Below are 15620 nucleotides of genomic sequence, written 5' to 3'. Positions count from 1 at the left end.
ATACCGTATCGTACCGACACACAGTACGCTCCGACATACCGGTTCGGTACCGGTACAATTTTTTTTGTTTTGTTTTATTTTTTTTGGATCTCTAAGTTATGAATTCATAAATACAACCCTAAAATTATATTATATTGCATATTATTGACATAATTGGGTTCAATTTTTGAGTTCGGTAGTGGTACAAGGATTCTTGATCCAAAATTTCAAATATATATTTATTTACATTATATTACAACTCTATCATCCTAAAATTAAAAGGAAAATATATAAATGTGCACTAAAATGTATCTAAACTTTTAAATACAAAGTACAAAAAATGATATACTAACCTCAAGATTTGCTCTGCATTTAATATCTCATCGAGTGTCTGTGACGCTCGTAGATATCTGGATCATTGACATAATCTGGAAGAATATCAATCCAACCCTCTAATCAAGATGCACTGTACTCCTGAATATTCATCCCATAAGGCATTCTCTTTGGATTGTAAGATATCTCAGATCTTTTACTCAAATTCTGGCTTTGAGAAGGATCCTCGGGATAATGGTATGATTGTGGAGGAGCCCATCCAAATATGCCGGTAGCAAAATCTGATCCATAAGATGCTCCAGGCTGCATAGGGTAGTAACCACTAGAAGACGATGTCTCGGATGCACCATATCCATATCGATCATAAGATGGCTGCGGATAATAGAATCCATAATGTGAGAATGATCCAGTTACATCCATGGATCCTACTCCACGTGCAAGATTGTCTGCAGCTGCATCGTGTGCTGGACGACCTCTAGGAGCCCATCGTCTATATGAAATCGGCTCCCCACGGTCTCTACCGACTCATCCACCATGATCCCTATCTTGTGTGGCATGTGTAAACTGAGACTCATCGGTAAATCGAATATCACCCTGGGGCTGTGTCTCATAAGTAGTGATCTCCTGTCCTCCAGTTTCTCTCTGATCATCAGATCCATAATTATTACTATTAGTATCATCATCTCTCTCTGATCTCCGAATCTGAGCCAGATAGCTCCTGTACTCTCGAGAGTGATGCACGTGCAACTGCCTTTTTTTCTCCCCTTGTGCCCCTTTGTGACTGAGTTTTCTGTGATTGGAAGGATGGATGTCTTGTTGCTGACTGCCGACCTCGTCTCAATATTTATCACTCAAACCTCTGCGAGGATGTATCAGACATTGAGTCATGTGATGAATGAGTCTCCTGTGTCCTCTCAGGCTGTGGCTGATCAGCTGAAACCTTATGTGGAATATTTCTTTCTATCCATTGCCTTGGATCCACCCTGATCTCTCTAGCTACCACACTGGCTGGTCGGAGAGGGGACCCCGGCTCATCAAGCTCTGGCTCCTGCTACTAATCTGCAAACCATCCGATGATCGGATCGTTATTTTCATCAGCATAATCATCTAATATCGGATCAGTGTACTTCAGTTGTACTTCCTCCTGAATATATTTTAGCCTCAACCTCATATTATAGTGAACATATACAAGATCATTGAGGTGTTTTTGTATCAGATGATTTCTCTATTTGCTGTGGATAAGGACGAAAGTCGATCAATTGCGCTCACAGCCACTCGCAGAGATCGTTTGAAAAAGAATGCAGATAGCCAAATTTCTCAAATGTTCTGCAGATATTTCAAAATGAATCCACCATTCAGCTGCAAAAGCAAAATTACATATCAAATTTTATGAAATTATGAGACATTTGATGTTAATCTATGCTGCTCATTTTTTATATATATTTATCTGGATTCATCTACTTTTTGCTTACGACAGCTGATGGGACTTCAAAGCTGTCTGATCCCTCTCTAAACTGTTTCATCTGTAAAAAAATATATTTATTAAATTTATAAATATATCGTTGAGTACAGATCGAATTCAGTTAAATAATCATATCTGTTTTAAACTAGCATACCTCTTGCAGACACAATGATGCGATTTTTGGATCGGACACCATCTTATATATCACATTACGAAGAACAGCAAGAAGCTCGTTATCCATATCTATCCCAGAAATGGTATACTAAAATCTCGGATTTAAATAATAAACTGTAGATAAATTCTATAATTGATTAGGTATATTTTTATAAGTATAAGAAAAAAATATTTTAAAATATTTTTGAATCCGTGCTTACCGACTAGATACAAATCTTTATCCATCTAATAGTCCCAACGGTGCTCAATAATATTAATGAATTCTTAAGCATGCTTCGGATCATTTTTACTGATCTGTTTCTTTAACCTCCCCATCATGTAATATAAGAAGCCCATCTGGGGGTATCTTTTACTATCCATGGTGCGAAGCACCTCATATAATGACTTAATAGCCTTCACTATCTTCTCAATCCACTGCCAAAATGACTGACTCATCATCAAGTTCTCCACATGACTTCCATCAATGCTGACCCTTGCATATCTGCTCTTCTGCAACTCAGCACTGACAAATATCTGCATAAGGCTGCTTTCTTCTGAAAAAAACTATCAAGTACTATGTAGTTGGTAGCAAATCGTGTGATATCCGATCTTAAGATCTCTCTCCCAGTATACGTCCGCATCAATAAAAGGATCCATATGTGATTGTAGATGAATCTAATAATAGTCTGGGCAATCTCCACTATCTGCTGCACCCTACGAATCTTTCCAATATCTATCAATATAAGATCAATGCAATGTACAGCACATGGGGTCCAGTATATCTGCGGTCGCTGCTCCATCAGCAACTCTCCGATAGCCTTATACTATGGGTTATTATCTATGATGACCTGCATAACATACTGCTCACTCACTGAATCAATCACCTCCTCTATCAGATCAAGGATATATATGGCATAGTGCATCTTATCTGAAGCATCAATTAATTTGTGAAAAAATATTTTTTCATCACAGTATGTCAAAAAATTAATGATGCTCCGTCTAGTAGGATCGATCCAATCATTACACATCATTGTCAATCCGTATGTAGATCATTTATTCTTGTAAGAAGTAAGCCATCCCTGCAGATCCTCCTTATTACTGTCAAAAAGCTGACCATAGATATCCTTAGGTCCTGACGGATCTACACCCTGACCGACAGCCTCTATGGCTGAAATAACAGATCGATAGTAAGAATTGCCTGCTGCATTTACTAGAATATGGCTGAAATGAAACCATGATTCGATAGCTCACCACATATTCCTCTTCTAATCTTTTTTCGCCATAATATCAATCATCTACTGTTTTGAATCCTTGCTGGAAAAAGCATATGGATCCAAATCATAGATGATGGCTCCTACTGGGATATCTCTGAAGGACCTCCTCCTACTGTCAAAAGCTCCCAACAAAGATGACATATTGTGTCTGCTCCCTCTACCACTGAGTTCTCTGATTAAGATAGTCCTCCTGAACTCGAATTCTCCCCCACCGGTCACTGATCCAGATCCCGATTCGTAGCATAATGATCTAAATCGCTCTCTATATCTGATCATCTCCTCCTGCCAATACTGATCAGTCAAGCTCGTCTGAATGGCAGCCTCAATCTGTGTCTCATCATCTGGAGCGGAAGCCTCTTCTGACTCTTTAGAGTGATAAGAAGATGGCTCTACAGCTCGATGGTCCACTTTCGTCCTCTTCTGCTTTGTCCTTTCCTTCGCTGCTTTCAAATCAGCGAAGTGCTTCTTCATCAACTGTCGGACTTTCTGTGGATATTTTCGACACATAGATACATCAGGATAATCATCAGCTAGATGCTGCTTCAACCTGTCATCCCTCCTCCCTTGAACTCTGTGTTGCATCATTTGCATTTTCAATGATGCCGAGCCGAGAGCATCTCGTCATGATTCCAACCAATGTCACGCTCTGAATCTTTCTTCTTACTCATTTCTACAAATATAACAAAATACAATAGTTTAATAATTATTAAAAAATATTATATATAACTTCAAAAAAAATTCAATAATAATTTTAAAACTCATAAATTCAAAAAAATATGTTATATACTTCAAATAATATTTTTTAATTAACTATAATATAATGCTAATTTTACATATTTTTTATTTGATAATATTTTTTTATTATTTAAATAATTATAAAAATATTTTTTAATTTCAAAAATTTCAAAAAAATTTGAGGTTAGATTCAAGTAGCTTGAATCATTCTAAACATGATTCTGAAACTCTAATTATTTATTTATTTATTTAATAATTTTTTATGAATAAATATATATATATATTTAAAAATATATATATAATTAATGAAAGTCAACGAATGTCACGCTTTGAATTTTTTTCTTCCAAATTTCTACAAGTATAACAAAACACGATAGTTTAATAATTATTAAAAAAATATTATATATAAATTCAAAAAAATTTCAATAATAATTTTAAAACTTATAAATTCAAAAAAAAGTTATATACTTCAAATAATATTTTTGAATTAACTAAAATATAACACTATTTTTACATTTTTTTTATTTGATAATATTTTCTTATTATTTAAATAATTATAAAAATATTTTTTAATTTCAAAAATTTCAAAAAAATTCGAGGTTAGATTTAAGTAGTTTGAATCATTTTAAACATGATTCTGAAACTTTAATTTTTTAATTTTTTAATTTATTTTTTTAATAATTTTTTATGAATAAATATATATAAATATTTAAAAAATATATAATTAATAAAAATCAACGATTTTAGTGTCATCATGTAGATCTTCCAAAGATCTATCACCTATGATCAAATCATACCAAAATCACAAAATTTTGGTATGATTTCTTCTTATTTCCATCTTCGTTCTTATCTTTTTCTAACAACAAAAATATAAAAAATAAAATATTTACTAAAAGAATAATACATTACTTTACTTTCGGCCAAAAATCAATGTCTTCTCGAACCAGTGCTGCAATTTGACAAAATTTTTCTCTTTTTCTAATTTTTTCCGCATCTCGTTTTCCTCTCAGGCGAGCTCGGGAGTTCTCTGAGAGAGCTCTCGGGTCTCTCAAACAAACCACCTGGGCTGTCACTAAAAGACAACCCAGACCCCACTACAACCCCCCCACACCCCCCCACCCCCCATGTGATGTTTGTCGGTACGATTCGGTTCAACATCGAACCGAACCGTACCGAACCATACCATCCGATTCGAACGGCATGGCCCCGAACCATGCCGAACCATCCCGTTCGATGTGGTTCAATCCTATTTTTTGAAAAAAATAGTCGAACCGGATCGACTGGCCGTCGGTCCAGTTCGATACGCCCCGTACTGGGCGGTTCAGTCGGTACAGCATTCCTTGGTCATTAGTCTCCTGCGCAATGTGCATTGATGCCTGTAGAAGTGACTTTGTGTCATTATTATGTATTCTCAGTGTTTTGTTCATTAGATGCATGGCTATTCCTGACTGAAACATTTTTTTCTTCAAGTGTTGTAAGAAACATGGCAAGACAACTGCTTATGATTAGGACGCCGAGAGTCGTTAGAACTATGGCTCAAAAAAAGGGTCAGGGAGATGGTATTTGAACTGCATCGTTATCGTATAAGACTTGGGCATGATGTGATCACTCACATCAAGATCGTGAACAAGATGATTGAGGAGCTCATCCATGCTGGCTATTTCATAAGTGAATTATTAAGGATTATCACTTTGCATACCATGATGAGTAAGCCTTGATCCTCTCTCTTCATAGATATTAATCTTAGAGAAGATATCACTACATACGCTCAAGTTGTCCGAGCATTGGTTAGAGAGTTCATGACTTCGAGGGCTACGAGGACTACTTTATACTCGATGAGCTCTAGCTTTCGAGTCCATCAAGGCACAAACTTAGGAATGCCGTGGGTCCAAGCAGCAATCACGAGAGTGCTCAACGACATGGAAGAGACGATCGCAAGCAGGCTTAGAGTTCTTAGGTGGCAGCACTGATATTTTTTTTTAGGGATTAATTCATTGAAATCATATGTTAAATAGCTTATGTAGCAATGTAAGACATTTTGTTTCTAGTTTGAATTCATTCTAATTATTATGTATTATTATGTATGCACATTTAATTTTTTCTATGAATGCAATGTTTATTAAAATGCTTTTTATTGCATATTTATTGATTGTTAGAGACATTACACTGTGTGTTATTATGTATGCACATTTAATTTTTCTATGAATGCAATGTTTATTAAAATATTTTTTATTGCATATTTATTGATTATTAGAGATATTACAATGAGTGGGAGTTCTCGTGCAAATGATTGTGGTATTTAAAATACTAAATGCACAAGAACCAAAAATTTTGCATCATGAAACCAAATTAATGATAATTGGACATTTGGATCATGGACGATGATTGAGAATTTAGTGAACTTTCGACTTCGTGCCTTATGTTAGATTATCATTAATTTTGTTTGCATTTTGGCAAAATAAATATATGTTATGCTGGGCACTAAGTAGTATATTGTCTTTTTGTACAATTTGGACTTACAGATGGCATCAAAAAATATTATAGCTGATCTTAACAAGGGCGAGAAACTGAACAGTGAGAACTACAATATATGGAGCTTCAAGATCAGATATGTTCTTGAAGAGCAAGAGGTTCTCGAGGCCATTAATCATGTATTGGTTGACCCCCATGAGGGTACTTCGACTCAGCACAGACATGCCACAGAAGCTTACCAGGCCTGGAAGAAGGCCGATGCTACTGCTCGAGGCATCTTGGTAAGCTCAATGAATGATGACCTTGCTTTTGAATACAAAGATTATGGCACAGCTTATAAGCTGTGGGTAGCCTTAAAAGAGAAATATGGGGGCACCACTGTGACAAAGCTGAGACAATCGATCATCAAATTTGATACTTATAAGATGTGCTCCAATCATATAGTGAAACAACATCTGAGAGAGACATCGAATATGATTAGGAAGCTGAAGTCAGCTGGTCACATCCTCACTAACAAACAGCAAGTGCAAGCTGTGATCTGTTCTCTACCAGAATCATGGGAGCATATAATGAAGGTAAACTTGACTCACAATAAAAGTATCAGGACTTTCGCTGATGCTACCCGACACGTTGAGTTAGAAGATGAGCGGCTTGGTGCTGCGAAGCTTCCTTGGCAAGCTTATATAGTTGAGTCAAGCTCTCACAAGGCTTCTAGTTTGAAGCGAAAAAAGGTTCTAGATCAAGAAAGGTAAAGAGAAGAATACCGGCCCTAGACCTAAGAGAAACAAATCCAATCGCAACGAGAAAAAGCAGTTTGGAAAAAAGAAAGACAAGAATAAGCAAAAGTGTTACAACTGTGGCAATTTGGGCCACTATGCTCGTGAATGCTCTGAGCCGAAGAAGGTAACACTATTTTTCACTTCTTTGAATATGGTTTGTGTTTCTAGCACTATATTACTCACTGAATCTTATCTTTTGTGGATTGTAGATTCAGGATCAACTGACCATGTAACAAGAGATCAAGGAGCATTTGTGGAGTATCGTCAGATTTTCGCTGGTTCTAAGTGGATATATGTGGAAAATAATTTTAGAGTTGAAGTCAAAGATATTGGCACGTGCAAATTGGACTTGCATGATAGCCATACTTTATTCCTGCATGATGTCCTATATGCTCCTAAAATTCGACGAAACTTGATCTCTATTGTCTCTCTTATGGGTCTAGGATATGATTTGTATTTTTCAAGCACTGATCTTGTAATTAATCATGATACTACTTATTATGGTTGTGGATACATTATGAATGGTTTTTTTGTATTGGATGTGGAACAACGTAGTTATGTTTGCTTTTCTTTAACTTCATCTTCTAGTGCTACTTGTGGAGATGCGAATGTTTGGCATGCTAGACTAGAGCATATTGGGCAAGATCAAATGAATAGGTTTGCTTGAGAAGGCTAATTGGGTTCTCTTGCCAAAGTGGATTTGCCCATATGCAAACCTTGTTTAGCTGGAAAAGCAACAAAAAAATCTTTTGGGAAGGATACGAGAGCCAAGTATCCATTACAATTAGTACATTCCGATATATGTGGACCAATGAATGTGAGGGCGAGGCATGGTGCCTCATATTTCATTACATTCATAGATAATTTTATCCATTTTGGTCACATTTACTTGATTTCTCATAAGTCTGAGGCATTAGAGTGCTTTAGATTTTACCTCAATGAGGTCGAGAATCAATTGGAAAAGAAAGTGAAAACTTTGAGAACAAACTGAGGAAGGGAGTATCTATCTGAGCAGTTTAAGGAACTGTGTAATGACAAGTGGATAACTAAACAATTAATTATTTCTGAAACTCTGCAATAAAATAGGATTGCTGAGAGGAGGAATAGAATCCTTTTAGAAATGGTTAGGTCTATGATGGCACAAACAAATCTTTCAATTTCGTATTGGGGGATGCTTTACTGACTGCTACATATATACTTAATCGTGCATCCTCTAAATCCGTCCCTTCCACCTCTTATGAACTATGGACTGGTAGGAGGCCCGACCTAAGTTCATTAAAACCTTGGGGGTATGCTGCTTATGTTCACGACCCTTCCAATAAGTTTGAAAAATTGGGTCCAAAAGGAAAGAAAAGTATCTTCGTAAGATACAATACTCGAAAGGGTATGTTTTCTTAGGTGAACAAATGGATGGAAGTATGACTGAGTTTGAGTCACGAGATGCCACATTTTTGGAAGATGTTTTTCCTTGTAGAGGTGAAGTATGCAAAGAGGATATACTCTATGAGTTGGAGGATCCCGACTTCACCAGTGTACGATCTATTGAGGCACAACTAGGTTTGTCTCAACCTCCTAAATTGAGTGGGACAAATTTACCTCTCGAGGCTGTAAGAGAAATGCCTCAACCTCCTAAATCAAGTGAGAGAAATTTACCTCTCGAGGCTGTAAGAGAAACACCTCAACCTCCTGAGCCTAGTGGGAGAAGCAAACGAAAAATCATTTCCCACTGACGTTTCGAGATCGAAGGGGAAGCTTTGATCGTATCACCTCAGGATGATGAGGAACCTCGTATTCATGTCCTGCAAGAGAAAAATGGAAGAAAGTAATGGAAGAGAAAATGGATTCCATGAAGGTCAATCAAGTCTGGAAACTTATCGATCTTCCGCCTGGCCGCAAGTCAATTGGGAACAAGTGAGTTCTCAAAATCAAACATAAGGCTGATGGATCCATAGAAAGATATAAGGCTCACCTAGTGGCAAAAGGCTACACCCAACAGGAAGGTATAGATTTTGAAAAAACCTTCTCACCAATGGTAAGATTTACGTTGATTCGCCCTATTCTAGCCATAGTAGCTTAGTTGGACTTAGAATTACACCAAATGAACGTTAAGACGGCATTCTTGAATGGTGAGCTAGATGAAGAAATCTACATGGAGCAACCCATAGGTTTCATTATTAAAGATAAAGAGCACAAGGTATGCAAATTACAGAGATCTATATATAATCTTAAACAATCATCTAGACAGTGGTATTTGAAATTTCATCGGATTATAATCTCCTATGATTTTAAAATGATCGAAGAAGACCACTGTGTTTATGTGAAGCAGTCCAAAGGCAAATTCGTAATTTTGTCACTGTGGATGATATACTATTGGCTGGAAATGACATGGAGTTTCTCCAATCTATAAAGGAGTGGTTAGCATCAAACTTTGAGATGAAAAATATGGGGGAAGTGGATTTTATACTTGGTGTTAAAATCCATAAAGATCGTTCAAAGAAGCTTTTAACTTTATCACAAAAGCCGTACATTAAAAAGATTCTTGAACGATTTAACATGTCAAATTGTAACCCCATAAACACTTCGATCGAAAAAGGCAAAAACTTAAACCTTGCTATGTGTCCAAAAACTTCAAAAGAAAGAGAAGTCATGTCCAAGGTACCATATTCCAGTGTAGTGGGGAGCTTAATATATGCAATGATGTATACACAACCAGACATTTGTTATGCCGTTGGTCTTGTAAGTCGGTACCAATCGAATCCTGAAAGTGAACACTGGAAGGCCGTCAAGAGAATGCAGAGATACTTGAGAGGAACCGCAGACTATTGCCTTTATTATCAGGGATCCGATCTGTGGTTGACAGGTTCCACTGATGCTGATTAGGGGGGGACCTAGACGAGTGCAAATCAACATTAGGTTATGTATTCTTGCTCGATAATGGTGTCATATCTTGGAGTAGCAAGAAACAAACCTGTATAGTTCTGTCCACAATAGAAGCAGAATTTGTAGCATGTTCTACTGGGGTACAAGAAGCCGTTTGTTATGAAGGTTTCTTGAAAATTTAGGAATGTGAAATAATAATGATGGGCCAGTGATTATAAATTGTGATAGCCAAGCAGCTATTACCTTCACTAAGGATCCTAAATATCATAATCATACCAAACACATTGATACCAAGTATAATTTTGTTAGAGACATCATTGCATAAAAAAAAGTTAGTATGCAATACATTTCTACGCATGAGATGATAGTTGATCCCTTGACGAAGTCTATATCCAAAGATGTATTTTTGAGACATGTGAGATCCCTGAGCTTGCATAGAATATAATGTTGATGTACTATATATAATACTCTATGTATTATTTACAATCTTTGAATGAATGAATGTTGATGTATATTTTTTTTTCATTCAATTTATGCTCATCAGTTCTCTATCTGAGAATTATGATCTACATGCCCATGAGCTATCTACATGAGATCGTTAGACTTAAACACATACATTACATATTGGGCACACATGAGAAAAATGTCTAATAGACATAAGACTGGACCTCTCACACAGGCAGTCGCCTCTGACATTGTAGAAAACGTGCAGAGATGAGACTTCAATCCTCGATAGAATGAAAAGTCGCCTTGATAGTAATTCAAGATGAGGTCATATCAGTGAATTTATTTATGACCGAAATGGATACGCTTACTATCCATCTTAGCCTATTAGTCACCAGACATGGATTCTCAATCGAAAGAGATTATGTAGAGCAATTGGAGTATTCAGGTTAGATACTGGGGTGTATCTGAACTTAAGTCTGTACGATGTTATTATTGAGAAATTAATAACATATGCTCTCTTTGAAAGAGAAAGAACACTGTAGTATGTGATTCATACCACATGTGCGTAGTCGACCAATAAGGGAAGTGAGTAAATGGATCACTACTTTCTCGCTGCGCAAGACCCTTGAAGTTTATAAAATCTTAATACCTTTTTTTGACTTTTGATTATTTCTTCAAGTCTTAATTTCAATGATCGCTACTTTAGCATATTGCCGACAACCATAAGAGATTTGGCTTTATGGAGAATGTCTAGTAAAGTAGTTGTGTTGAGACCAATAGACTCAAGTCAGAAAGGAAGACTAATTTTTGTTTATATCTAGAGATACATTCACTGACTGATCAATTATGTTGTTAATGTGAGACATAATTGTGAATATATTACATGTGAAAGATCAAGTATGCTCTTTATGATAGCATGTCGTTTGTGAAAATGAGGGATCAAAGATACTTGGACCGGTATAACAAAATAAGTCTGGGGTACGGTAGGATATGAACAAATCTTTGAGGATTGGATCATGAGTAGTTATGTATCCTTAACAAGTGCATGACATTATTGCTCTAGTGTGCTTGTTGGTCGCACGATCTACTTGTCGAGTATGAATATGTATGAGAGAGAATTTTAACCACGTCAATCTCATCATATGCGAGTGGGAGATGTTGGAAAATCGAGTGGACGCTCATGATGGGTCGACCCGACCTGATTCAAACTACCGAGTAGTTTGATGCATGGCTTAGTGGTCATGTAGAAAGCCACGTGTGTGTGGCAGTTTATTTTTATGGGACATGGGCCACATTGGTGGTTTTTGTGCTGGTGAATACATATAAAAGGAATTGCACAAAAGACATCGCAGGGGAGTGCGTGAAACAAAAAAGAAAATAGGGGCAAAAAGTTCTTCATTTTTTTGTGAAACAAAATAGAAAACAGAGAAGGCCTGTTGCCTCCTTAATTTTCCAATGAGAAGATTACGATTTATGCTCAATTGTTTAGTTTGTGCAATTTAGTCCAGCACAGTTTTTATTTCTCTCTCTCGTGTGGCATTTAGACTATGAAATGTGAACCCGTTCCATCTGTGATCGAGTTCCGATCAGGCCAGTGATCCAATCGACAAATTTGATCGAGGATTTGCAAACGCATTGGTAGAAACATGTAAGTTCCACTTTTGAATTTAAATTCTTACAAAACTAAATTAAGTTAAATTAAATTCACATCATATATTAGCATTTATTGACCACTGAGAAGTACTGAACCTTTTTTTCAATAAGGCAGAAATATAAGCAGCAGAAAACAAACAAACAAGAAATCAAGAAATAACAATGTCACGGCAGCAGAAAAAAAGTGAAAAAATACATTAATCAGAAACCTCATTCATAGCCCAAGTCCCAATTAAATAAAATCAGAGAAACAAAATTAATCTCCTTAACTATACTGATAACGATAGAAATAAATCGAATCTTCTAAATCTAATACCTCAGCTTTCAATCACTAAAGTTAGCACTTACCATCCGTAGACCACACTCAAGAAATAAATCAAGTGATGTAACATTATTTTCCTTAAAAAAAGAGTAACTTAACACCACCAGAGACAACCAGTGTAGCATCAAAAACAGCATAAATATTCATATCTTTCGATTAACAACACTGAAGTGAACCAAAAGTGGCGACATAAATTCGCCAAAAAAAAAAAAAAATCTAATTGTTTGCATCGAATTTCACCGCTTACTAATCTGTTACCCTTCCCTCTAACATCAACCACACACACAAAAATAAAAAAAACTCTGATACAAATTATATAATAGTTACCGATCAAAATAGCAGATTTGGACAAATTAAGAAACAATCATAGCCTAAAATTACAACCATGGACTCCAGGAATCTAAAACTATCCAGAAAAACTCAAAATAGATCAAAGCCTGAACACTCATCAAGCGATAGATGACAGAAGAATACCTGCCGATCGAGCAAATCCGGCACCGCCTCCTCGACCGACTGCGATGGAGCTCCGGAGTTCTCCATAAATCTCCAGATTGAATATAAACGATAAAAAATTCCAAAATTACAGATGCAGATACTGAGATCGGCGTCCTCTTTGGAGCCTCGAGGCCTTCGGAGTTCGGACCGCAGCACGAGGCTCTTACGGACTTGACAATGAATTAAAGCGGATTTAAGAATGAGTTTATTATTATCTTATTCTTCTCTGTTCCTTTATAACTACGCCAACTTCTCTCACTGGATGCTCGGATGCCAGTCCCGGCGTACTGAAATCATACGAAATTACTAAAATGCCCTTCCACGTCTCCGACCTGGATTACGTTACCGCAATCTTTGATTTTTTGTGGATTTGATGGTTTGCCGCCTTCCATTTCTGGAACCACTCGTTGATGCTACAATGAGAATGATTTTATTAATTTTTGTTAACTGATTTTGTATCTAAACAACTATGAGATGTGGTTTATACATGTTCTTCATCTTTAATTCTGCTAAGATAATTCCATATACATCATAAGAAAATTCAGATGTTCTACGTGGAATCATGACTTTAAATATTTCAACAACAAGCTTCCGTAACACCTGATGTAGATAATTTATTTTTATAATATTTTTATTATTTTTATCCTCTAAATTTGACCTGCATAATATTTATTTACTATCATATATGATTAGCTATATGATGGATTATATACATAGGCTCCTCAACTACTTTCTTAGATAAAAACTGATGGTTATTTTTACCTCAGCATTTGACAAATATATGATAAAAAAATAATGATCAAAAGATTAAAAAGATTTAAAAATCAATTAATCTCATGAGATATCTATGTTACAATTGAAAACCTATGGGATTATCTATAGTGTTAATATTTAAATAGAATCTTATACAATTCTCGAAGTATCATAGATAAATACATGATAAAAAATTGTATATTAATTAGTATAAAAATAAAATAAAAAAATTTATCAACAACGACCTAGATCACAATATAATGGATTGTATCTTTTGTCTGCAAAAATGACTAATCATCTTCTACGCAGAATCATCGTTGGATCAAAATAAATAGATCTCAAAATATTTTGAATTTCATTATTCATCCATTGGTACAAATTTCAAAATGGGCAAGTGATGATCCAATGATGCATATGAATGAAGATTAAACATTTTTTTCGCATGAAAGGTATATCTCTGTCCCTAACATGATACAATCCAAAAATCACAAATTGTATTGAATGTACAATTTATCAAGAAAAATTTGCAAGTATGTGAATGATTTCAACTAGTTTCATAGGTTAGTAGCAGAACTCCTGAGGTATGCTTTAGTGCTTGAAATGGTCCAGGACTACTCCTAATGTAGCAAACATTATCAGTATTGGCAAACATTACGAATATTTATGAAACAGAAAGATCAGTTGTGCGTTCCTATCAGCAATAATTGGTGATCGGACCTGGAATTCCGGCAGGGGTATTTCTGTAATTTGGATAAAGCGGAGAGTAGAAACTTACCGTGAAACTGGCAGAAATGCAGATGATGCAAGAAAGCAGAGCGGCCCCACAGAACACTCGGATCCAAATGACTCAATTACCCTTCCTTTGCATCGATTCGACCCCAGCAAATCCAGGCCATTGTTGTAATTTCACCATCGGCCGACTGAAACGTGTCGAAATTGATTTACTCCACGAAATTACTCCACGCAAGTAGTTCACGGCCACGTGACATCCGAGCTCTCTAATAAATACTGATAATTAAACGAACATGTACCATTAAGAAGCTCAAATAAAAACCCAAAGCTTCTTTGGGTCCTCCACGTGTCATATACCTGTATTTACCTATCCTCCAGTCTGGCTAAGAGGTTCCTTTTTTACGTCTACAACGAGTACCTAAATCTAACCATGTAAAATTTATGATGTCAGCGAGCTCACACCAACCGCGTGATCCCAGCTGGATACCACGTCACCCGTTGGACTCTGGCATGTCGAATCGCAACCGTCCATCTAGTAAAGACTTAGATAAGAGAAATTCTGGCCGTCTGATGTGTGGAACATCTCTTTTGATCTTCGTGAATTAGCTCTGTTTTTTTTTTTTTTTGGTAACGGTGAATTATCTCTGTTTGTTCCATGCTCTTAAGAACACCGTCTTAGGTGCAATTTCCAACAGATTAATGTACCAGAAAGACCATCAAACGGCTGTAAAGCATCCAAAAATTGTAAGATATGATGGGACCTTGGCCCACCATTGCACTCGTAATCATTATCTCGGGATGGCATCCTTCTGATCAAGAATCTTTTCTTCAGGGTGTATTCCGCACGATATATCGAAAAGGTTCCACCGGACACACGGTTGCTGATGACTGATGGTAGACCACCCTCCGATAGCCCACCTTCTCCAACGGTATAGTCCAACGTTTGACGCGCGTGCATAAAACATTCTATGCGAAACTATAATCGACCATCCGTGATCTCACACGGGAATCCCAGACGGCCAATCGAGTATCCGCATATAAATTATTATGCTCACAAGCTAAACGGAACTTTCAGACCCCCTAACGGTTACTTACCTATTACCATCGGTTCTTTGTTTTCTCCCTTCCTTTCTCTTCGTCTCTCAGAAAAA

The 15620-nt window shown here is 36.4% G+C and overlaps 1 protein-coding gene and 1 pseudogene across 1 annotated transcript in view; both read right to left on the bottom strand.

Annotated features, from left to right (window-relative positions):
* Positions 1-13177, bottom strand: part of LOC105049083 (uncharacterized) — a 35893-nt gene extending 22716 nt beyond the window's left edge. The window contains exon 1 of the mRNA XM_010928629.4: positions 12964-13177. Within this exon, the coding sequence (XP_010926931.1) occupies positions 12964-13029 (66 nt within the window). The 5' untranslated portion in view covers positions 13030-13177. The remainder of the gene's footprint in view (positions 1-12963) is intronic.
* On the bottom strand, positions 352-3786 carry LOC140859129 (uncharacterized; annotated as a pseudogene).
* Positions 13178-15620: the final 2443 nt, after the last annotated feature.

This window comes from Elaeis guineensis, chromosome 7 (genome assembly GCF_000442705.2).
Source record: "Elaeis guineensis isolate ETL-2024a chromosome 7, EG11, whole genome shotgun sequence".
NCBI classification, from domain to species: domain Eukaryota; kingdom Viridiplantae; phylum Streptophyta; class Magnoliopsida; order Arecales; family Arecaceae; genus Elaeis; species Elaeis guineensis.
Note: the sequence above shows the minus strand (reverse complement) of the source record. Positions and strands in the feature narration are given on the sequence as shown.